Source organism: Phalacrocorax aristotelis, chromosome W (assembly GCF_949628215.1).
Source record: "Phalacrocorax aristotelis chromosome W, bGulAri2.1, whole genome shotgun sequence".
Lineage (NCBI taxonomy): Eukaryota > Metazoa > Chordata > Aves > Suliformes > Phalacrocoracidae > Phalacrocorax > Phalacrocorax aristotelis.
Window position 1 is genome coordinate 5,420,834 of NC_134310.1, and position 25,473 is coordinate 5,446,306.

General features: G+C 50.2%; 1 protein-coding gene across 5 annotated transcripts in view; it reads left to right on the forward strand.

Moving 5' to 3' along the window:
* PTPRS (protein tyrosine phosphatase receptor type S) overlaps positions 1-10,025 on the forward strand; it is a 171,622-nt gene extending 161,597 nt beyond the window's left edge. For all 5 annotated transcript variants that reach the window (XM_075077583.1, XM_075077581.1, XM_075077584.1 and 2 more), the window contains 7 exons: positions 2,910-3,195; positions 3,668-3,846; positions 4,938-5,064; positions 5,146-5,271; positions 6,372-6,526; positions 7,230-7,365; positions 7,898-10,025. In XM_075077583.1, the coding sequence (XP_074933684.1) occupies positions 2,910-3,195; positions 3,668-3,846; positions 4,938-5,064; positions 5,146-5,271; positions 6,372-6,526; positions 7,230-7,365; positions 7,898-7,966 (1,078 nt within the window). In that variant the 3' untranslated portion in view covers positions 7,967-10,025. The remainder of the gene's footprint in view (positions 1-2,909; positions 3,196-3,667; positions 3,847-4,937; positions 5,065-5,145; positions 5,272-6,371; positions 6,527-7,229; positions 7,366-7,897) is intronic.
* The last annotated feature ends 15,448 nt before the right edge of the window (positions 10,026-25,473 follow it).

The window sequence follows — 25,473 nt, forward strand, 5'->3', positions numbered from 1 at the left end:
TGAGGCTGTTTCCTCTCATCCTATCACTTGTTATTTGGGAGAAGAGACCAAACCCCCCCCTCACTCCAGCCCCTCTCAGGCAGTTGCAGAGAGCAATAAGGTCTCCCCTCAGCCCCCTCTTCTCCAGGCTAAACCCCCCCAGCTCCCTCAGCCACTCCCCAGCACACTTGTGCTCCAGACCCTGCCCCAGCCCCGCTGCCCTTCTCTGGACACGCTCCAGCACCTCAAGGGTCGTCTTGTCCCGAGGGGCCCAAACCTGAGCCCAGCATTCGAGGTGGGGCCTTACCAGGGCCGAGCACAGGGGCCCCATCCCTGCCCGGCTCCTGCTGGCCACACCAGTGCTGACACAAGCCCGGGGGCTGGTGGCCTCCTTGGCCACCTGGGCACTGCTGGCTCATGCTCAGCCGGCTGTCAGCCAGCACCCCCAGGGCCTTCTCCGCCAGGCTCTTTCCAGCCCCTCTGCCCCAGGCCTGCAGCGTTGCCTGGGGTTGGTGTGACCCAAGTGCAGCACCTGGCACTCTGCCTTGTTAAACCTCACATAATTGGCCTCAGCCCATTGATCCAGCCTGTCCAGGTCCCTCTGCAGAGCCTTCCTGCCCTCGAGCAGATTGACACTCCTGCCCAATTTGGTGTCATCTGCAAACTTACTGAGGGTGCACCTGATCCCCTCATCCAGATCAGTGATAACAATATTAAACAGAACCAGCCCCAGCACTGAGCCCTGGGAACACCACTTGTGACCAGCCACCTACCGGATTTACCTCCACTCACCACAACTCTCTGGGCTCAGCCAGCCAGATTTTCACCCAACAAAGAGCACTCCTGTCCAAGCCATGAGCAGCCAGTTTTTCCACAAGAATGCTGTGGGAAATGGTGTCAAAGGCTTTACCAGAATCTAGGCAGACACAACATCCACAGGCTTTCCCTCATCTACTAAGCGGGTCACCTTGTCATAGAAGGAGATCAGGTTAGTCAAGCAGGACCTGCCTTTCCTAAACCCATGCTGGCTGTGCCTTATCACTTGGTTATCCTGTATGTGCCACGTGATGGCATTCAAGACAATCTGCTCCACAACCTTCCCTGGTACCAAGGTCAGGCTGACAGGCCTGTAGTTCCCGGATCCTCCTTCGGGCCCTTCTTGTAGATGGGTGTCACATCTGCTAATCTCCGGTCAACTGGGACCTCCCCGGTTAGCCAGGACTGCTGATAAAGGATGGAAAGTGGCTTGGCGAGCACATCCACCCGTTCCTTCAGTACTCTTGGGTGTATCTCATCCAGCCCCCTAGACTCATGTGCATCTAGGTGCTGTAGCAGGTCACTCAGCATTTCCCCTTGTATTATGGGGGCTCCATTCTGCTCCCTGTCCCTGTCTTCCAGCTCAGGGGGCTGGGTACCCAGAGAAGTACTGGTCTTACTATTAAAGACTGAGACAAAGGCGGCATTAAGTACCTCAGCCTTTTCCTCATCCTTTGTCACTATGTTTCTTCCCGCACCTAATAAAGGCTGGAGATTCTCCTTAGCCCTCCTTTTGCTGCTAATGTATTTATAGAAGTATTTTTTTATTGTCTTCTATGGCAGTAGCCAGCTTAAGCTCTAGCTGAGCTTTGGCCCTTCTAATTTTCTCCCTGCATAACATCACTACACCTTTGTAGTCCTCCTGACTTGCCTGCCCCTTCTTCCAAAGGTCACAAACTCTCCTTTTTTTTTTTTCCCTGAGTTCCAGCCAGTGCTCTGTTCAGCCAGGCTGGTCTTCTTCCTCATCACCTTCTCTTTCGGTACACGGGGACAGCCTGCTCTTGTGCCTTTAAGACTTCCTCCTTGAAGAATGTCCAGCCTTCCTGGACTCCTTTGCCCTTCAGGGCTGCCTCCCAGGGACTGTCGATCTGTCTCCTAAACAGGCCAAAGTCTGCCCTCCAGAAGGCCAAGGTGGCAGTTCTGCTGGCCCCCCTCCTTACTTCTCTGAGAATCAAAAACTCTATCATTTCATGATCGCTGTGCCCAGGACAGCCTCCAGCCATCGCATCACCCACAGGTCTTCTCTGTCTGTGGTCCAGCGGGTGCCTTCCCTGGGTGTCTCCCTCACCAGCTGTGTCAGGAAGGGATCAGGGTGGCACAGTTGAAGAGGCAGGAGAAACGGGGCAGACCAGTACGGAGGGGCAATCGGCACATCACCAGAGGCAACTTTTCATCTCTGTCCTGTCCTCGGGTGACATAAGACCAGACTTAGTTGTGAAAGTTTTTGCTAAACTGAGCTGAGACTTGAAGCAAACCTCTGCATGTTGTAAACTCTTTGGGGCTAAGCCTGAATATTCGTGCGTGCAGATGGGCACAGAAGATGAGGGGACCTTTCCATCCGCTGGCTCTGATCCAGAAGCCTCCCCCTGACATTGTGGCAGCACTGGCCCAGGTGGGGCTCAGATAAACAGCTTTTTAGCTTCCAGTGCAGGCTTTACCAGCCCCAGTGCAGCACTGTGCTCACACACTACAGCACCAGTGACTTTGCTGTCATCACTGTCCTCCCCTGCGCGCTGTAGAACTGTCCAAAATGCTCCAAAACAATTGAGCCACACACTGAGGTGAGTGGGCAACAGCACTCGCCAGCACCGGTTCCATTAGGCAAGGTCCTTGAATACAACAAAGTTCAAGTAAATGGCTGGACCCACATATTTGGCTCATTTGCCAGGCTTTCCTTTGCCTTGGTCCATCAACAGCTGTGTTCGTAAGGCCTTCGTTCCTTCCCAGTCACCGAGTGCATTAGCAGTTCACTCTGTGCCTTGTGCATCTGTTTCTACCCTGTGTTCATGCTCCTTGTGGCAGTGGAAACATCCTCACTTGCGGGTGGCCTTTTGGACTATCTTTCTTCAGTGGCAGAATAGTCCATCGCTTTATTTTTTCCCTTTTCTTTCCAGTGCGGGCGTTGGACGGACCGGCTGCTTCATTGTGATCGACGCCATGCTAGAGAGGATAAAACATGAGAAGACAGTGGACATTTACGGGCACGTCACCCTCATGAGGTCACAGCGCAACTACATGGTACAGACAGAAGACCAGTACAGCTTTATACACGATGCCTTGCTTGAGGCTGTTGCTTGCGGCAACACAGAGGTCCCAGCCAGGAATCTTTACACCTACATTCAGAAACTGGCACAGATTGAAGTCGGAGAGCACGTGACGGGCATGGAGCTGGAGTTCAAGGTGATGGCAGATGCTTGAATGGGGATAGTAGTCACTGGGGAAGGCTCTGTATTCCTCACAGGCGCTTTGTTCTGCTGGCACTAATGCGTAGCAGGCAGGGAGCCTTTATAAGGCTGACGGGAACTTTCTGGTTCCATGTTAGAGAAGTAATTACGTTTCTGACTTATGGTACTGCAGTTCCCTGGGGAGACCTACCTGCTGCTGCAGGAGGCTTGTCTGGTCATTTGAAATCCAGATTGAATTTACTCACTCTTTAGAGTGGGTTTTTAAGCAATTTTTTTCCCCCCCTTTGAAAGTTTTGCTGGGGGAAAGGTCTCAGACTCTGTCCCCACCCCCAAAACAAAAAAAGGAAGGCACACAAGGCAGAACAATGTGGCGGGACACGGAGGGTAAGTTAAGTGGGCTGGCACAGGGCTCAAACAAACAAAAAAAAAAGCTGAACAACTGGTTATGACTCTGCTTTTGCCTTCAGCGACTGGCCAACTCCAAAGCCCACACCTCCAGGTTCATCAGCGCCAACCTCCCATGCAACAAATTCAAGAATCGCCTTGTCAACATCATGCCATATGAGACCACGCGGGTCTGCCTTCAGCCCATCAGAGGAGTGGAGGGGTCAGACTACATCAATGCCAGCTTTATCGATGGCTACAGGTAAACAGCACCTCGCTGCCCCACTGCGGTCAGGGAGTTTGTGTACAAGGCTGAGGATGCAGCAGTGCTAAGGGAGGGACTAGGCCTTAACAGAGGTAGTCTGTCATTCTGTCCCCTCACCTGGCTCTAGCGCACACAGTGGTGCAGCGCTAGAGCGAAATGCCCTCTTGCTGATGGCTGGCAACCCACACATAGACGCAAATACAGACTTCTGATAAGCTTTATTCTCTGTGGTCTTAAAATTACTTATCCTCTAAATCAAACCAAAACACTCTCCAGCTGCAGGTCCTAAACATAGAGTGTCAGTGAGGGGGTGGATTTTGCTGTTGGGAGGTTTCTAAAAACAGATTAGCCTTTTTATTACTTTTGTGATTTGGGGATGTTGCAATTCGGCTAGCTTCCTACAGGCAATGCATGCCGTGTGCTCCAGCCTTGGGAGCTGCAGCCCTCCACCGGTGTGCTCGGAGCCTGGCCAGCTAAAGCTGAGCCCTGACGGAGGGAACAAAGCAACCCCCTGTGCACATTTTCTCAACTCCAGGTGCAGGCAGCAGTAATGGCCCTGGCTGTGGCACTGGGGCTGGGGCATCCCGTCCCTGGAAACATTCCAGGTCAGGCTGGACGGGGCTCTGAGCAACCTGATCTAGCTGAAGACGTCCCTGCTCACTGCAGGGGGGATGGACTAGATGGCCTCTAAAGGTCCCTTCCAACCCAAACCATTCTATGATCTCCATGCCTGGCAGTTGAATTCTTGGTGCTACTCAGGCCCAGAATACACGGCTTCTGCTTCCAAGAATCGGGCATGCAGTTTGTTACACCTTCTTCCATACAGGGCATCGTGCTAGAGTAACCTGGATTTACCCCTTGGAAAAGGTATTTAGAGAAAGCTTCACCACTGGCTTTTTAATATTTTTATTGGCCATTAGCAGCAAAGTCACCTCCTGCCCCTTTAGACCTTGTGCTGTTCTAGTTCTTCCCCAGCGTTTCCGTTTGTTCTCTGACCCGTTGGCCTTTGTACACATTTCCCAAAGCTTCTGCCCAAGCAATTCTCCACACCCCCTTGACCCACCCCGCAGGTTTGTGCTCTGTTTCAGACAACAGAAGGCGTACATTGCTACTCAAGGGCCGCTGGCAGAGACCACTGAAGATTTCTGGCGGATGCTGTGGGAGAACAACTCCACCATTGTCGTGATGTTGACTAAGCTTCGCGAGATGGGGCGGGTAAGTGCGCGCTGAGGACGAGCACAGGAGGGGAAGCTTTGCAGCACAAGGGCTAACAGAGACCCCCTTTCTCCTTGGCAGGAAAAGTGCCATCAGTACTGGCCAGCGGAGCGCTCTGCCCGGTACCAGTACTTTGTAGTAGATCCCATGGCTGAGTACAACATGCCTCAGTACATCCTGCGAGAGTTCAAGGTCACCGATGCCAGGGTAAGTGCTGGATGATGTGCAGTCTGTGCTGCGAGGGTTCTGGCTGGGGCTGGGCTGGAGCGAGTCACCCCCATGCAATGGGGAAGGTGGCTTACATAACAAAAAAAGGGCGTTCAGCATGTTTTGGGTCCTGTAAGAAAGTCTGAGGTGTAAACACTTTCTCTGTGGAAGTCTGGGATGATCATCAGTGGAGGAGAGCTGAGTTGTGATGAGGAACAGAACACACAAACACAGGCTGTACTCGAATATATCTTCTTACAAATCGAAAGTAGTTTTCGAACCTCTGCTCGCAAATCACAGTAGCAAGTCACTTTGTTAGAGATGTACCAAGCTTTTGGTTTTACTTGGAGCTTATTGGAGATGAAAGCAGAAAATAGCACCTCCCTAGCCAGCTAATAAAAAGCCAGACTTGCAAAGGATACTCCGCACCCTACAGAAAATGTACACCTCTCCTCTGGCTTTGAGGAACCACCCTTTCTCATATATACTGTATATACTCATATATACCATATAAAGGGACATTCACTCAAATAATCTTAGATTCAATGTCAGATTTCTCCTCCAAAGGAACGTTTCGGTACCTTCTAGAATTTGTTTGGCAAATGTAGCCCTCACACTCAAAGTAGAGTCCTCTGCTTTTGAGGTTGCCAGTATTGTAGAACCTGATAATTCTATTTGCAAGGTTGAGAAGGAGGATGCCTCATCAGCCCTGGTAGAACAAGATTTATCTTCCTGTCAGCGGTAATTCTGACACTACAGCAGCTCTTCCTCAAGATTGATAGAGAGGCCATAACCTCACCTTGAATGTTCCTTTGCTGAAGACTCCATCTGTGCAGTGTTTGCAGTGGTCAGAGCTTTCAGCACACCTGCCAGGCGTATAGATCTCTGCTGACAAGCTGACTCCAGAAATGTCAACTGCAACATGAGCAGCTGCATCATTAGATATCTATAATAGATACGTTCACTTGATTATAACACAAAGTTGGCTCAACTTTTTGTGCCCCTTAATGAACTAGCAAAAAAAAAATGGGGGTTTCTTGCCTTTCGTATTTAGTACCACAAATAGAGGATGTTTTAAATATGACCCTTTTCTCCCCCAGGACGGTCAGTCACGAACTGTTCGTCAGTTCCAGTTCACTGACTGGCCGGAACAAGGCGTGCCAAAATCAGGAGAAGGGTTTATCGATTTCATCGGACAGGTACATAAGACGAAGGAACAGTTTGGCCAGGATGGCCCCATCTCTGTTCACTGCAGGTAGGCATGGGTGAATGGAAACATCTAATTCATCTGAGGATGCAAAAGAGCAGAAGGGATTAAAATCCTGCAGCTATCGCCCTCCTTCCCCCCGCCCATCTTTGCAGGCAGATCTGTTGGGAGGGGGTCGCCAAACCCTTTTGCTTCTGCCAACCAAACTCCTCTCCCTTCAGGCCCGGTCACTGCCCGCAAAGCCTTTGACCCTTTACATCTAGGGGAGAGCTATGAAATGCTGGTGCTTTGAAGGAAATGGGAATCACAGTGTTAGTATTTGACCTGCAGAATTGGAAGTGGTTTTATACCAGCGCCGCACCACAAACACCGCTGGTTTGTGTTTGCTGATAGCAAGAATTGCGCCTCCCTACCCTTGGGCAGCAGAAGATAATGCATTCTTCAATTTATTTAATTTAAAAAGCCTAATGTTACATATTAGTGATAATTTTCATACTGAATGCTGTTTACCACTACCCAAAGCTTTTGATTTTGTTTTTTTTATGTCGGTCTCGCATACGTTTGTTTGGGTCACGCACAGTGGCAGTTTTACTATCTCCTCCCTCCAGGAGGACTGACTGAGGCTCTCCAGTTCTAACGTGTTCGTGTTCGTAAGACACGGCTGTTAGCTCAACCAGCCCGTAACCTCAGCATTTCGGAAAGCGGCTGAACGCTGTAACGTACGCTTCCTTCTTTTCTCCCATCCCTGCAGTGCTGGCGTGGGCAGGACCGGCGTGTTTATCACCTTGAGTATTGTCCTGGAAAGAATGCGCTATGAGGGGGTTGTAGATATTTTCCAGACAGTAAAGATGCTGCGAACACAACGACCTGCTATGGTGCAAACAGAGGTAAGGGGGAGCGGGGAACCCAGCCTCTGCCGCAGCGTAGAGGACTGAGTAGCAAAGCACCACGGCTGCACACCAGTCCCTCAGCTGCTGTGGCTGAGCAGAGCGGGCCTTTTGCCTTTTGAACCACTAGCAAAACCTTCCCTGAAGAGTAAGCAAGCCCAGGCTGTGCTGCTGATTTTACTTAGCTAATAAAAAAAAATTCCCATTGTTATAAAGTCTCTTAAAGATTTCATCCCAGTCTGCCAGCCCTGTTCTAACTCAGCCCTGCCTCCGACCTAAGGGGGATTCACCTGCCTCTAAACACAGCCCAGGCTGGCTGCGGAGCCAGAAGGGTTAGTGGGGGGCTCACTGGGATCTGTGAGATGCACAGACAATAAAGGGAAGGGACTTCCTTTCCCGGTAGTTCACAGCTCTTTGAGAATAAAAGAGTCTCTGCGTATTCCTGCCCAAGCATGTGCTGGCTGGGAAGCAGGGCAGGGTTCCTGAAGAGCTGTTTCAACCCTCTGAAGCTGGTTCTCTTTACTGTTCGCAGGATGAATACCAGTTCTGTTACCAGGCAGCTCTGGAGTATCTGGGAAGTTTTGATCACTATGCAACATAAAAAGCCATCCGTTGTGCAGACTCTACCAACCACTTAAGTCCTGGAAGGCCTCTTTTGACCCAGGAGGAGCGCTTGAACTTACAAAACTGAATCAGAAGAAGTACCTTTTCATCTGGACAATGCATTGGGGAGCAGGGGGAAGGATTGAAAGGAACACCCCTTCAGTAACTCCATGTTGTAACCTGGACTGTGAAGAGGCAGCTCAGGAGATTGCTGAAGGACTGCTTTAAGTGGTGATCTGCTCTTGTTACCTCAAGTGGTGTTCGCTGTGGAGGACGTATGGACATCATGAAACAGATCCAAAAGCTAAAACACACCTTGCGAAACGTTACCGCTGGAGAAGGGAAGGAAACCGACTTTGGTTACATCATTAGAGTTCAGTTTATTTACTAATATAGTTGGCAGTCTTTAAAGGAAGTCACTTGCAGAATTGAAGGTGGTCTGTAAAAGATACGAAAAGGAACTAAATCTCAACACTTAGGCAAACTTAGGGTCAGGAGTTCTTCTAGCTGGAGTCTTAATAACCTCAGTATCAACATTGGGCTGATCCTGGGCTTACAGGCACCTTACCAACAGCATTCACTGAATGTCCCTGCCACACGAGAGGTTTTATAGCTCACATTTTGAATACTTGGAACATTCCTCATTTCTTCTAATTCCAAAATTTATTTTTTAGGATATTTAAAATTACAGAGAAAGAGAGAGTGCTATAAAACCCAGACCTGACTGTGTGGTGTGGTCCACTCCCCTTGCGTACCCGTGGGCCAGGCAGAGGTGGCAGCTCCCCCAGGCTGGGTTCGCTGACTGCTGGTTCTGTTCCCCCTTGTCAGCACATCCAGCTACCACAAAGGCATTCATTTGAGCGGTGGTGGGACGCCCCGTAAAGAAAGGCAGCCCTTGTCCCATTCTTTTGCACATTCGCACAACCCTGCTTCTGCTGCGAGCAGCTGTGCCGCCCTGCCCGGTGCTGCCGCAGGAGCCCAGGAGCATCTCTCTGAAAGGAGCCTGACAAGCACCCTTAAAAAATTGATATCCAGTAGGCAACTGCTTCTTGCTGCCGACCCCTCGGCTCTGACCAGAGCGGCTCTCCAGGAGCGATGCAGAGCTACTCTCAGGACTGTCCCGGTACCACGGCACACCGAGCCCACGGGCACAGCTACAAGCATGCCCTAGCTGTATGAATGACTGGGAAAGACCAAGTAGGCGGCATTCAATGGCATATACTGTGAGTGGCTTTCTTTAAAGTATCGATGTAACTGTAACAAGTGACATTACCTTTTTTTAAATAGTGTATTTTTTCCTTTTTTAAAAAAAAAAGACAAAGAATATCAGTCAATGAATTTAAAAGAAAAATTTGCTTATTTGTTCATATTATGTTCAAAGACAGTCTATTTTTTCACTGTAGAAATGTTACATGTAATGGCTGTGATATATAAAAATGCAGTGCAAATTGCTACTTCTACATATTGCTTTTCTACCATTTAAAAGGTTTAACTCGCTCATGTAAGAACAAAATGTCCTTTCTGGATTTTTTTTCTTTTTATTTTGGATTCTTTTAAATCGCAGACATATCACGTGTCTCTGGAAGGGTGTGAGGTTAGCAGGCAGGCCTAGACATGGCAGTTCCAGCCCCTTCCCTGCTTGTTGTGTTGCCCGCTCTTAACAGGGCCGGGGTGAAGTGGGAGACTAAACGATACCGGTGTCTTACGATGACGGAAGACAGCAAGACAGCAATTCCGGCGCCGTGGCTCGCCTCAGCGCGCACGGGGGATTTTAACGTCCCGGGTGTGTTGTAGGTAACGGCCCGAGGCTCTCCGTGTGCGGGTTGCAGATCTAATGCTCTTGCAAGGGTACGTGACAAGGAGTTTTCTTGCAGACGTGCACAGAGGACAGCATGTCTTGGAAAAGATGCACTGCCCTGAACACTGCTTGCCTGTGACTTTTCCTTTTTTATTATTTTTCTAGAAGGGGTAATCATGGCCATCAAATGCTACCCCGAAGACCCCACAACAATCTATTTCCTGTCTTTAACTGAAAAAAAAAGAAAAAAAAAAAGAAACGAGCAAAAGGCTTCTTCAAGATTTTACTTCTTATTTGTGTGAAAGTTGCCCAAATTTCTAAGTATGTTGCAGCAAAATCTTACTGGACAAGTTGGGGGGGGGCAGGTTTTTTCCTTTGTATGAGAGCAAAGTGCTGTTGCTTTCACACTGTTATTTCAAACTGAAACAGTAAGTGGTTTTCATACCACTGTGTATGTAGATATATTGACTTTGTATTAAAGGAAGATTGTCTGAAAGGCCTGACTGCAAACCTGTTTGTTGGGAGGCGTGGGCAATGCCCGAAGCAGTTGCTCTGTGTAACGCAGTGATGGCAAAAACCTTTTTGCTGGTGCCCACAGCCAGGTAGCAGGTTGCTCTCCCTCGGCTGTGCTTATGCTCCTTCTAAAAATAGGCCACCTTTAAAAACCGAACATGTGGTTGCAAAGAAACAAGCTCATTTGGCGAGCTTTTGGGCAAAGAGCTGCAGTAGCGCAGGCAGATGCCTGCTGCTAGTTTAGGTGTAGCAGCGCAGCCTTTGGCACAAGCGTAGCCAGGCCCGCGGCCCAGCTGAGAAGCCACGGGCGTGGGGGGGTTACGTCTTGGTTAGACCCTTTGGTGCTCTTTGGTCTTTCCCTTCTGTGGGACAGCGGCTTCAAAAGGCGCAGAGCCCGGCCTGCTGCCTGCGCCGTCTGGCGTCCAGATGGGCCGTGGTTGCCAACACCCCTGAGCCAGGCCCGGTGCTGTCCCAGCTCCGGAGGGCGGCTCCAAGCCTGCAGGCAAGCGACAGTCTCGGTGAAGGACCAGGCTTCCCCGAAGCAGAAGGCGGTGAAAGCCTGGGGTCCCATTTGCAACGCAGATCTCCCGTGTTCCGCTGCCGGAGGCTGAGCAGAACAGTGGAGGAAGCGAAGGCAGCTCCTCCGCTGCCGGGAAAAGCCCGTGCCTGGCGCTGTCATCGCCTATGCCGCAATGGGCCGGCAGCGCTGCAAGCAGGGATCGGCTGCCATTGCCATACCGACAGCAGCTGCTTAAAATAAATCTGTGTCCAGCTGCACCAGAGCCTAATAGGCTAAACCCGAGGCATCAGTAGGGCTGTGGTAACAGTGGCTGGGGCGCGCAGGTGGGCTCAGGCTGGGCTGGGTTTCCCAGTGCCGCATAAAGCCGGGAAAGGCTGGCAAGGGCACTGGAGGTCAGAAGCAGCAGCAGGAGGGTGATGGGAATATTCAGGTATTTTTTCCCCCTCCCTTTTACAGCTGGGCTGTGCTGGCCCAAACCATCGCTCCTTACTAGAATGACACCATCGCCAGCGTTTTGGCCCGTGCCTAAAGGGGTGGGGGGAAGAAAAAGGATGAGCAAGTTTGCATAGCTCCACGAGCAACCGTCAGGCGAGCTGGGAAGCCAGGGCTTCCCACCGCCAAAACGGTGTTTCTCCACATGATAGATGGAGCAGGTCAGGAGCCAAACAAACATCAAACAGCAACAACCTGATGGCACAGGAAGAAAGGAGAAAGAAAGAAAAAGAAAAGCTCCCTGTTTATAATTATGCCTCATGTATGCGAGTACCTCCAGGCATGTCTGACTAGTAATGCTTGCTGACTCGTCATAATCTCCTGGCTTCACAAAGATCATTTGTAGCACTGAACCCTACAGCGCAGCAGCACAACACAGGACAGACACCCTTCCTCAGCCTTGTGCCAATCAACGTGGGGATTTTTGACTCCCCTTTATTTTACTATTGACGAATAGAAAGGGAAAACTGACTTTTCTTCTAAGCTCTGTTCCTCAGGCTCCCCCCCATCCTATGCCTACCTGGCCTCCTGCACGCTCAGCAATGCTATTCTTGCCGCTCCGTGACGCTAATTGTGCTCATCGCTGTGTGCCAGGCTCTCATTTTTTGTGAGCTGGTGTGACCTTCCCCCACGTTGAGCTGCAAACCCCTTTTGGGCCAGAAACAACTACTGCATGGAGCAAAGGAAGGCGAGCGACAAACAGAATTGGAACAGCTGGGGACTAAGTAAAGCTTCCCCAAAAAACCCACCCCAATACAGTAGGAAGCCAGTTACAGAAGCAAATACAAAATGAAAGCTTGGTGCATGAGTAAGGCTCACAAAAGCTGCAAAGACTTACAAAGACAGAGTCCACCTCGACACCTACAGTGGCGGTGATGGTCCCACAACAGCTCCTCTTGGAAGGTCAAGAAACAAAAGCAGCGTTGCTAAGAAAATCCCAGTACCAGCTTTGCCATCTGATGTCCATTCCGTACCCCATAAATCACAAGAAGCCATTTAAGCAGTGCCTGCAGCAGCAGTAACACATTCCCTTCCTGCACCTCCCACCACAGGATGAGGATGAGCACGTGGGAGGAAAGAGGCAGCAGAACCCACCATCCTGGGCCGATGGACCCACTGGGATGCTCCGGAGACCGCTTCTGGCACAGAAAAACCCATCTGAGGTGTCCTGATTTGGCCATCCAGAGAAACCCCCACTGCCAAGGAAGGGTGCCATGACGCCCATCCCCACCCCCTACCACTGTGGTTCCCTGCAACCAGAACAGGCAGGACAAAAAGTGCTCATGGGCTGGGGAACCCATCACGTCGCTCGGGGCCAGGCAGGGGCTGGCTCGCACCAGCAGAGCCAAACTGCGCTGGGCCTTGTGCTTTTAGGCACGCAATTTGCTCACAGCAGAAAAGCCAAACGGGCCACAAGCAAAGAGCAGCCACCACGTACGGCTCCTAAGGGCAAAGAGGGATAACAAAGGACTTGGAGCGACCTGATCGTGGCTTCACAAAAATCTGGAACCCTTGTGTGCTGGTTTTGGCTGAGAAGGGGTTAATTCTCCTCACTGTGGGGGTCGGCTACCTTTCCAGCTTCCCGCGCTCTGCCGCGTGGCGTGGTGGGGGGCTGGGAGGGGCAGGGCCATGGTGGGGACGGCTGACACCGACTGGCCAATGGCAGGGTCATTCCATACCATGTGACACCATGACCAATATATTGAGGGGGGCAGTGGCAGCGCGGAGGCGGCGCGGCGCCGGGTCGGCTGCGGCGCGTGCGGTTTGTTTCGGCGGTTCGTTCCCCCTCTCCCCTCCCTTCCCCCTCCCCCGGGGCTTTGCGCCTCTCGTTGTTCTCCTTTACATTGCATTTCTACTGTTGTTTCTTTTAATTTTAATTATTAAACTGTTCTTATCCCAACCCACGAGCGTTACCCTTCTGATTCTCTCCCCCATCTACCGGTGGGGGAGTGAGCAAGCGACTGTGTGGGGCTGAGCTGCCGCTAAACCACGACACCTTGCTACTTTGCCTTAGCGCAGTGTAATTCATACTGCAAAGCTTTTCACAGGTTTGCTTTCGCACACAAGAGAACCAGCAGGTTTTACGGTCTCCAGCTCTGCCTTAGGCCAGGACAGCCCTGGCCTCAGCAGAGGCACCACGAACACATCGAAAAATCTGCATGTACCACCCCCATTGACACAGCCTTTTACTGGGGCTCATCAACTGCCGCAATTACATGTAAGGTGTGGTTCCTGGGTGCAATAGACTGATGTGCTAGTGGTGTGATGAAGCATAAATGAGTCCGGGCTCCAGGATGCGTGTGGTACACCCTGGCTGCACCGCGGCACCAGCCCTGGCTGCAGAGAGCAAATTAAATCAGGGTTCTTGCTACAAGCGCCATCTTTCAGGGCTTGCCCTGCCAGAGAGCACCAGCCTGAAACCTGACACATGTTTTAATTAAATGCTAAGTGAGGGCCCATTAATGCCCATTTTCAGCAGGGCAGTAGGGAAGGCTCTTGTTTCTTAGTGATCCAAGGGTCTTTTTTTAAACTCTTTGTCTCACTCTTTCCTTAATATGAGCTTCAACAGCCAGCTTTGACAGCAAGTTTATTAGTGATGCTAGCACACGGGAGTAAATCATTGCAGGTAATATCTTTTACAGAAAAGGACTGTCACCAGGGCTCTAGATCTACACTGATACAACTCCTTGCAGAGGCTCAGGGTTAAAGCACAGATAGTGGTTTTACAAGGGAATCTCAGCTGCAGAGCCCTCTTTAATTAAAGGTGAGAGGGCCATTGACAAAGGAGCCTAATTCATCCCTCCAGAACAGCCTGCAGCGCAAGAGAGAGTGTCCTGGGTGTATTTCAGTGTTTGCTCTGACAGCAGTGTCCCACAGCAGTGATTCAGCCAGGAGCAGCCCCGGCAGAATTCACAGCTGACCCTGGCCAACGCTGGTCCCGTCGCCAGGGACCCCCAGGGCGAGCACCCGCACTGCCTTAGAGGGGGTTGCAGCCTCCCGGTGTAACCTTGCAGCCAGCCCACCCCGCGCAGCCCTCTCCAGCAGCAGGGGGATCTCAGGGCACTTCCGACATCATTTAGATGCAAATCCTGAACCAATTATTTTCACAGTTTAAAAACCGGCTCCAAGCCCTCCCTCTCTCCTCTCCCTTTAACGGGACTCTTTATGCTACATGCAAAGGTCAATTCTGAATTCCTCTTTCTCTGCTCGAGTGCAGCTGCTGGAAGGCCACCAAGCCCGAGCCCCACTCGCTAGGGCCACCCGCAGACCCCAGAGCACATCCTGGCACGTGGCAACCTTGCCCTGCCTGGCCCAGCCTCATCACCTCATCCCCAGCCCAGGCAGCAGAGATGCTGCATGTCTGTCCCTCCATCCGCCATGGGAGGCTGGGGGCACCAAGACCCCTACGGGCAAGCTGGTGCTGCCGCACGAAGCTGTGGCTCCCCAGCAAGGGCCCATGGGCCAGCGGGTCAGCTCAGAGCAGCAGAGATGGCATTCAGCAGAAGAGAGCCCTTCTCAGGGCCTTGGAGGGAGCGGGCTTGCCCCAGTTCTCATTTACACCACGTTGGGCTAAACCAGCTCCTGCATCAGATTTAATTTGCAACAGCCTGGATGCCAAATCACCAAAGGACTGATTTGCAAAAGCCCCTACACCTCTGCACAAACCTAAACCAAGAGCCCCTTCAGTCCCCTGCAGCAGAACAAAGACTTTAAAGTAGCTGTAACTGTAATTTACATTCCAGAGGAAAAGAAAAAGCCTTTCTTGGTTTACAGAATTACCCAAGTGGCAAACCAGTTCCCAGGCCAGGAGAAATTCTTCGTGTTGCAATATACTGTAATTATACCAAGAGAAGCAGTAACAGAATGAGAAATCAATCCCTTCTCCTAAATAAGATGGTTGCAAATTCCAAGTCAGTAACTGAACAGATGTAGAACCGAAATGGAAAAAGTAAATATCCTTGTAGGCACTGAGAAAATTGTCTTACTACCTCAACAAGTTCATCCATGGGGAAAGGGGTATGGGGAGACCACTCCCACGTTTCCTAAGGAGGAAACCAGAACAAGCACAATCATTTTTATCGCAGTGTCACAGCCAGCACCTGAGCCAACACGCCACTGCCCCTCATCTGCGCCCACGGCTGCACGGAAAACCTCTCTCCCCTTTCAGGAGCAAAACCCATGTTGGAGCATGGCAGAAGCTGCAGCCCAAGAACTGTCACAGCTTTCGCTCTTCGCATCCAAGCTTCCATCACTTCTGCAGGGTCCGAAGGAAAAGCCCACCCCAAGCTACCCCTTTCTTGCCACCAACTGCTCCCACCCCTCCCGCTCCTGGCACCACCCTCAGCTCATCCGGCACAACTGGAGACATCCCAGAGCCGGGTGGCAGCTGTTGCTCTTCCTACCAAGCTGAATGCCCTATCAGCCTGCAGAGGCACCTTGCTTGCTAGCGAAACCCTGCTTACACGGGCATGCCGATGGCACAACCCTGGCACCTTTGCCTCTGTGACCTCCAGGTTGGTCCTCAGACCCTGGCTTCTCACCCCAAGCGTGCAGGAGCAAGACGCCCTGGACGTTCCCTGCTTGTGCCAATGGGCACCGATGGTGCTGTGCTGGCTGAATTGGGCCGCACCCAGAGCACGTCTGACATACCCATCACCAAATCCAGCTACACCAGGGAAGCGGAGACGATAACATTTGGCTCGCCCTGCACACACTGACCTCTCGGCTAACAGCCGGGTTGGGATTTAGCTCTGCCAGCAGTGGAGATCCAAAAGACAAATCTAAGTTTGAATCCCAAGTGTTGCTTTTGCTTGACCTGTAATTTCTTGTTAGATACAGGAGGTATTAAACCGCTTCACATCCTGGTCAGCACATGAGGAAGGCCAGGGAGGAGGGGTAAGGCACAGCCCCTCTGCTTTTACTGTTGTTTAAAACACTTCTGGAGTGGAGGGAGGGAAGCCTATTTTAAAGTCACATTTAGGATACAGCAGATAAAGAATATTGAATTATGAAGAAATTGAAGAAAACACTGTCCTGGTGACTAACCAGGGCACAACCATACAGCCACAAGCAGTTAAAACAAGAAAGCAATTGCTTTGAACTTCACCCATGCGCACGGCTGCGCCTGCCTCTTGCACTAACTAGTGACAATAAAATCAAACTACTAGGTTGTTTCCAACCCAGGAAGATGGCTGAAGCCTGAACAGCAGCGCTACGCTTCTATTTATCAACCGTGCGCTGTCTCCAACCATTTAACATATTCATCCCAGTCCATCTTTAATCTGCCTATTTCCCTGTTGTCTGCTTACCTCTCCCTCCATCTATACACCAGAGCGATAACTCTAGATCCCTTGGCAATATGTACTGAGAGCAAACACTACTGTTGCTATCTCATCACGCCCTTATCTTTCGGAAGACGGACATGCACAATTCCCTTCCAGTCATTAAAGAGACATCCTGATTAAGAGAGTTTGGGGCTCCATCCATCTGCGTATGTGTACGGCGATGCATACATACAGGCACACACATACATGCAGATGGCAATCCTAGATTAATAGGTTACACAAGGGTTTTATCCTGGGCTTACTGAGGATAATAAACCCCTCTACCAAAAAAAAATTGTGTCCAAATGATTAAAAAAAAAAATATATCTTTTCTTTAAACACGTAACATTCTGCCTGAGCTGTGTGTAAGGTGGTGGTCAGGAAATTGCTAAGCATTCAGGTTCCTCTTCCACCGGGCCGCTCTTCCAGCTCTTTCTGGCTGGGAGAGCCAAGCACTTCCCAGCAGAATAACCAACAGCCCCACAACACGGATGGGGCCAGCACACTATTTCTGTGCACAAAGAACGAGCCAGACTCATTTTATATATATTTATATATTTTTATATACATATATATAGTTTCTTTTTTAGGGCAACAAATACCCTGGTCAAGGCTCAGGAGGTGTCTGCCTACATGTTAAGCCTCAGGAGAAGGAAGGCGGGGTGGTTCTATGGGCTGTGGAGGTGCCCAGAGGCAGCAGCTGCACCGGGATCAACGCTGGCAACTCCTAGTTGCGTGGCCCGGGGACCACAGAGCTCCCAGGCCCCACCTGCATTTCTGCATTTCCAGGCTTCACCACTAGAATAAGTAGATGTCCCACTTTTAAAGCCAGGGGTGGGTACTGGGGAGTTGCGAGACCTTCGCAGTGCAGTTTATTTGCCCGGTCTCAAATGCTTTGTACCTGGTTTTGCCAACGAGCTCCTGGTTTGGATTCAGCTGAGCCTCATCCTCACGGCAACACCAGGACTGGACCAGAGCCACCGCCTTCACCTTCCTCCGCCAAACCCAGACAACAACAAGGGACAGACGAAGCAATCCAGTGGCAATGTGGGTTTGTGGTCCCTATTTTTAATTCAGTCCCTTACAGCAACCTACCTCGGCTCTGCCAGGCACCGAAGGGACTGTCCTCAATAAAACTCGACCTCGGCTGTCTAATGCAACTCATCACACCACAGTCGTATCAAGACCAGGTTTTTTTGAAGGCATCTCTACTATGTTCCAAACCCTGGCAAGCTGTTACCCCACACCTGGCGGCTCAGGCACCCCCAGCGTTACTGTCAACTTCTGGGGAAGCAGAAATACAAACGAAGCACCTGAGTTCTTGCCAGCGACCTGCAGCCACGAGCCTTCCAAAAGGACGTAGTGACACCAAGTTAAACAGCAGCAGAAATCTTCTGCTTGGTTTGTTAATCCATACAATCATTTTAAAATAGATAAAACTGAAATAACATTTTCCATACCGCTACATTTAACAGACAGAATTGGGCACAGCAGAGACTTATACATAGTCACCTAAAATGTGGGGGAGGAGGAGATGGTGAAATTTCAGTGTAATATGCAGCCGTCTTCACTTCCTCCAAAACACTACAATGAAATGAAGCTCATGGAGCATTTGCCTTGGGGGTGAGGTGCAAATCCTTACTACAGACCAGCCTGGAGATGACAGTCGAAGCATACGGCACCTCGCTGAATCACACAGCCACAAATACGATGCAAATGACAAAAAAATGCAGATGATTAGAAACCGCCGTGGGCCCTGCAGGTATTACCCACAGGGTACTCCTAGGGGTTGGGGAGGAGATGCTGAAGAGTTACCTTTGGAGAAGTGACGCCAGCTTTCGGTGAGCCACGAGAAGCAGGCAGGGCCAGCGGTGCCATTGCTTCTCCTTCTCCCAGCAGCTCCATTTGACTTGAGTTTGACATGGGGGGTGCTGGGGGTCTCCCCAGATGCCATGTGGCCACCACCTCCTGTGGGACAGAGCTGGATCTACACGAGCTTTTCCACATCACCACCAAAACCCCCTTACAGCCTCCTGAAGCAGCTGGTGCCAGGCTCTTCATACCAGCAAACAACATTGATCTGGGGGGCGAGACATGGGCATTTTGATCCCCAGCCCTCCCACGGCAGTGGGACAATGGCAGGAGGGCAAAAACATCTTGGGAGAAGACGGAGGAGGGACAAGGGACATCAAAGCAGAACAAGTTGGGAGGACTATTGCTAAGAAACCGATGGTAGCTGCAGAGCCACCACATCTCGCAACACAAACACGACTAACCTTCACCCATACCAGGGAACCTCCAGCCACGGGGAAAGCGAAGCCTCTCGGTGCCACTGAGCCCCTGCCCGTGGACAGGCAAGGGCAAGGTGAGGCAGCGGGCTGGAGCAAAGCAGGACTACAAAGTGGCATCAGGTGTGTGATTTGGGCAGCAAAGCAGCTGGGCAGCACTAACGGCCCCTTCCTGGCCACGAACAAAAGAAATAACGTTCTTCGCTGCTTCTTTGTCTGAAAGAGAAGCAAAGAGAAAATCTGCTACAGCTGTCACACAAAAGGAAGGAGCTTAAAAATGTTTAGGAATACAACTCCCAGAAAACTGCACTTCCAAAATTAGAAGAAAACTGGTTGATGACCCTCGTTCTCAGCTTTAGAGGCTGTTATATTCAGATGTCGCTCAGGCTCCCAGCTACTTTAGCACCACTTATAAAGCTGTTTGTCTGGCAGGCGGAGATGTTCTCCTCTTTACGAGGATGGGAGGGGTGTCTCTCCTGTCCCTGTTCCCCCTGAAGAACAGGACTCAAAGGTGACCAGGCGATGGCTGCAGGCAATATTCGTAGCCAAGCTAAGAAAGTGCCAGAAGTGACCCAAGCAATCCCCCGGCTGGAGCACGGCGGTGAATAAGGTGCTGGGAGGAGGGCGGGGGGATCCCCAGGTCAGCACGGTCTGGTCAGCCAGGTTAAGCTGGAAAGGGCACGATATAAACCATCTGTGCCACTGCCAAGGCGAGCGGCATGTGGGACCTCATGACTCATTGGATGATGCAATGTATGCGAAATTTCTTCTTTAAAATAGTCTTATACCAACAACAGGCCTTTGAACAAATCCCACTCGATGTTTCCATGATGAACACCTCTGCCCCGATCCTTGCCCTTTCAAGCTAAATCTCTGCAAAGCTGCGCAAAGCACAGCGTCTGGAGACTTGGGCTTGCGTATTTTATTTTATTTTTCACTAAGGCCAATTTAGCATTACCCACAGCTGCAGTCCCTCCAGAAGTAAACCTGCTCCAACACAGCCTTGCCCATGGCTGCAGTCCCTCCAAAGCCTGCTCCAACATGTCTTTGCCCCATGGCTTCAGTCCCTCCAGAAGTAAATCTGCTCCATTTTGGGCTTATCCATGGCCACGCATTTTGAGGGGCTCTGGCATGACCTCACGCACAGCCACTGATGCTTCAAGGTGTACCTGCTGCAGCACGGACTTTACAGCCACAGACACTTCGAGGTGTACCACCTTCTCCAAGATGGATTTATCCTTGGGCCACAATTGCCTCAGAGGTATACCTGCTGTGGCACAGACATAACCAAGGCCACAGATGCTTCGAGATATACCTGCTCTGGCACGGGCTTATACACAGCCACAGATGCTTTGGGGTGTCCTGCTCCCACATGGACTCATCCACAGGTCACAGTCCCTTTGACTTGAGTTTACACTGGCGTTCCAGCCTGTCCAGTACCGCGGCACAGAAACAGCAGCGGGGCCCTGGCCATCTGCCAGCCCAGGCGCCTGGCCATGGCTGTTATCAGAATGTTCCCAGGCCCAGCAAGGTAAGGTGATAAGCACTACAGCAAGCAGCGAAAGCAAAAAGTACCATTAATGAGCACTACATTTTAAGGCATACAGTAAGTCAGGCAAGTCCCATAGCAAGCACAGAAGCCTGCCAATTAATAGCTAAACAGCAATAACTGCTATAAATTCCATCTAGCACATTCCAATCAAACCTGTCATTATCTCAAACCTTTCGAGCCCCATGTTGGGTGCCAAAATGGACCGTCGTGGTTTAGCCCCAGTCAGCAACCAAGCCCCACACAGCCGCTCGCTCACTCCCCCCTGGTGGGACAGGGGAGAGAATCAGAAGAGTAAAACTGAGGCAACTCATGGTTTGAGATAAAGACAGTTTAATAGGGAAAGCAAAAGCTGCGCACAGAAGCAAAGCAAAACAAGGAATTCATTCACTCCTTCCCATGGGCAGGCAGGTGTTCAGCCGTCTCCAGGAAAGCAGGGCTCCATCACATGTAGCGGTTACTTGGGAAGACAAATGCCATCACGCCCAATGTCCCCCCTTCCTTCTTCTTCCCCAGCTTTATATACTGAGCATGATGTCATATGGTATGGAATATTCCATTGGTCAGTTGGGGTCAGCTGTCCTGGCTGTGTCCCCTCCCAGCTTCTTGTGCACCCGGCAGAGCACGGGGAGCTGAAAAAGTCCTTGACCAGTGTAAGCGCTACTTAGCAACAACTAAAACATCTCCATATTATCACCGCTGTTTCCAGCAAAAATCCAAAACATAGTCCCATACTAGCTACTACGAAGAAATTTAACTCTATCCCAGCTGAAACCAGGACACTGGTGAAGCAGCAAGGTCTAGAAATCATAGTCCTCTAACCCGGATGTTTATTCTCCAGGTGAGAACTTAAGCCCTTCTCACTGTTCTGCACACAGTTTCTCCCTTCAGGCACCAATCTGATCTTACACCACTATGCCCTTTTTCCCTGTCCCAGTGAGGTGGGTTTTCCACCCTGGTTGGTAAGCACGGCCTATAGCGCAGTGAAATGAGATTAGGGGAATTCGGGACAAAAAAATGAGCTACAGGGCAATGCTCGTCCGAGAGACCGGAGCTTTGAAAGCAGACTCAAACAGGCGTTTAAACAAAGAAATCGGGAACAACTTGCTCACCTCTGGCAAGCTTCCCTGCAGAGCAGAATGCCACGTAAGGTACGGCTGGATGCTTGCTTTTAATATCTGTGTCACCCCACTGAGGGAGGTGTGGGCAAACTGCCTGGTGAGGATTTGTGACTGCCCTCCGAGGGCTCACTCTGGCTCTTCGCGGAAGGTGAGAGGCAGAACCAAACCATCTACAGACCCACTTAGTGCGGCAGATCAGCATCGGAGGGGGAAGCGTTCCACACGTGTCATCTGGAAACACTAATTTCACCTTTTTAAGCAGGCAGAAATGCTTCCACAGCGTCTTGGCCTCAAATGTCTCCCTCCCCACCTCCCACTACCCTCCCGTCACACCCAACAACCTGTCTCCCTCTCCATAGGGCGCTCACACATGCAGGGGGGGTGGTTCTTGTGTTTTAGGATATATCACCTCTTGGCTACGAAGGAATTTTTTTAGGTTGAAACCTAAAGATAAACCAAAACAAATTACTATTCCACCAGGAAAAGCAGATTCAAATTGCTGCGCCATTTTTTATCTAAATAATGTTTAAATTTTAAAAGGGGGGGGAGGGGAACTAATTACATCTTTGTGTGGAAGATCATAAATCACATAATTACAATGGGAACCTCTGCATCTTTCCAACAGACTAAAAGCAGACTACACAAGCAGTCTTTTTAATTATCAGGGAGCCCAGATGACTTCTAATCTCTTTTTTACCCAAAACGGGGGAGGGCGCCATCCGAAATGGGCACTAATGAATTTACAATTTGCTCTTTGGGGAACTTCAATAAAATTACTCCACATAGAAGAATTACACTGATAAAGTGAACTTCCAAAGAGAACATTTGGTTCCTTTCAATTAGCATCGCACAACTGTCAGGAGCTTATGAGGGGGATGCTGAAGTGTTACTTTTCAGGGCAGGGAGGGGAGTTTCGAGGTAGGAGAGAACGCAGTGCATGGCTCGTCTGTGGCTGTACCTACACCCCGAAGCACAGCCCCACATGGGGCAGCGGCGATGGCAGGGAGATGGGCAGCAGAAACCAACGGCCGTGTCTGCAAATGGTCCCGGCTCTTGAAAGACTTAAAAGACTTGTAAATGGATGAAAAAAGAGCAGATCCTAACACAGCGCTTCATCCCATCCCGCGCCGACCACAGAAATCTTGATCAACACCTGAAGAGAAAAAAGGATAAATGGGTTGGTTTTTTTTCCTGTCTCTGGATAAAATCCATTTATTAAGGCTGCAGGTGCTTTGTGTCTGTCTACACTAGAACAGTTATTCAGCAATAACTGAGTTTTAGAGCCCTAAGATGCTCCAGTTCCCTCCTCTTAACATCAGGGGAAAGTTTTCCCCACCAGAACATTTTGCCAGCGAGAGCCTCTGTGCACTGCCCCACACCAAGCCCTGCTGCCCATCATCACCCGAGGTAACTAGTTGCAAGGAGCACACATATGTTTTTATAAACCGAGCACACAGTAAACACCTTTTAATTCAATTGGTTGAAGCGACACAGAGAGATTATTAGTTTTCAGTAAGATTTGATTCAATTAATTAGCCTGAAAATATCAGCACAGCCAGGCAAGCAAAGAAAAACAGAGATAAATCCCTGCCATAGCACTGCTTCATCCTTTAAAGGCAATTAACTTTTAGTTATTAGCTTTTAATTAGGGAATAATAATGACATCATTAATACAGTTTATTATAATTGTCAGCAGACAGCTGTTCCAGATTTTATTATCAGATCTTGGTGGGTTTTGTCTGCTCCCGTGTTTATAGGGGGGGGAGGCAGCGACGCCCCCAAGCCCCGGCTGGGGGGGTCCGCGGGGGAAGCACCCAGACACACGGCTCCCGCTCAGGGCCAGGTCCTCGTCCTCTTGCTGCCGTCCGTCGGCAGCTCTCACCCCCAGCCCCTTTCTGAGGAGGGATGCAGAATGAGCGTCAGCTTCCTCCAAGACTTCAAAGCAGCCTTATGTAATTGGCAGGGATTTTACTTTTTACTTTTTTTAAAAACCATCGAAAATGTTTTCTCTCTCAGAGAATTCTAGTGGCAGCAGGATCCAGCCTGGACTGTGCATTTGATGTCTCTCTCATGGGTAATTCTCATGCCTTTCCTGGGGGGGATGCTGGACCCGCGCCAAAGCTGGTTTTACACCTCAGCTCATAACATCTGAGATGGCATCTGACTCACGAAAACATTTAAGATGCCAAATCAAAATTCACTGCTTTATTTTGTTTTCTTCTGAGCTGATCCACTGCTTCAGAAGCGCAGCATACACTTAGAGCTCAGCAGAGACGATTTGGAAACCAATAATCACTTTAAAGAAATGAAGCATTCTGAATAAAGTTTATCCATCCATAATCTCATTCCACCCCACCGCTGGGTGCATGTCGCTATGAGAAGGCAGCTGCAAAGGGTGGCAGAAATACCATGTAATACTCTTTCTTCTTGCCCCAAATTTACCCTGAAACCATAAACTTCAAATCCTCCTGTAAGAGTAACTGCTACCACATTAGCTGTGGCAAACTGCCTCGAGTCGTCATTGATGCTTTGTTATTTCTTTGTCTGCTGCGTCACTAAAATAAAACATCCAGAAGGCTCGTAATTACACACTCTGTCGTACATTTGGAAAACCACACGTTCCCCTTTTTTTTTCACTGCCATCCTTTTTCACTGTATCCCAGACAGAGCTGTGGGGTCTCCCCAGCAGAGACTGAAAACCATGTCCAGGGCACAAGCCTGTCTTAACTGTGTTTTATTATTTCTATATCACACAGCCTTAATCCCAACTGTGTATGCAGGATGCTACTGTAATACAAAAATGCAATGCAATATATATAAATTTCCCTGATTGACTTTGGAGTTAAGAAATCATGAAAATATTGAAATAAAAATCAAGTGTAAAGCATGGTGTTGGGTTCCACTAACTTGATTTTAACATTTTTTTTCCTTGCTCTGGACAGGAGGAAGCCCTAAGGGGATCACAAGGAGCTCGAGGATCTCCTCAGCACCAGAAGCTGGCTCCTGGCTCTTCCTCACCCAACCCAGTGCATTCAAGTCCCAAGGAAAGAAATTAACCTGGTGGAGGAATAAAGCAGCTGGAAGAACCTATTTGCAATTTTCTACAGGGAAGCAGAGAGTTGTTAAATTGAAAGCAAGGATATTCAAAAGAAGAAACTTCCCCTACTGAAAACTGACATAAAACTCAGAAGGAAAAGGATGGCAGGGTTGGAACCATCACCGCGCAGGCTTGGGAACTGAGGCATGGAAGGGCATGATGCTGTACCTAAGGCAGAAGGCAACAGCAGGACGAACGTCGGCGTCGGGAAACTACAGTGGGACAGAGCAGCTCTCGGGGCAGACGGCCCCGCTCACGCCGGAGCTTGGCTGCACCTCCCCGGGAGCTAATTTTATTCTTGCTTTCAGCCCTACGCTGAGAGGGGCTCCGGGGCCCAAGTGCGCTGCTGGAGGTAGTTTGCGCATTTGTGTCGGCACACAGCTCCCAAACTGCAGAAGGTCGCTATTCCTTCACGCTGGTGACTAAGCCTGAATATTTTAGGAGAAACTGTTTTAGAGATCTTGATGCGACTATAAAAACTTCTCAGCTGAGGGGATTTTTGTGCTCAGCTGTATCCAGGCAGAAGTTGGGAGAGGAAAACCAACAAAGTGGTTTTCATCAGACTTTGTCTCCAAAATACATCTGATGGCTGAGATTACGAGTCACTTCAGCGTTGCTTTCCTCACATAGCAATGAAGAGCTTGAAAAGAGGGTTGTAAGGGAACTATAGCGTTCTGGCAGCACTAGCGCTACCGAGAGCTCGTGGCCATTCGCCACTAATTTAAGCGCCGTCATTTGAGGTCGTACAGCCGTGCTGGGAGGGAAGAGCCCCGGCCCAGGTCCCCAGAGGAGGACGGGTTCCT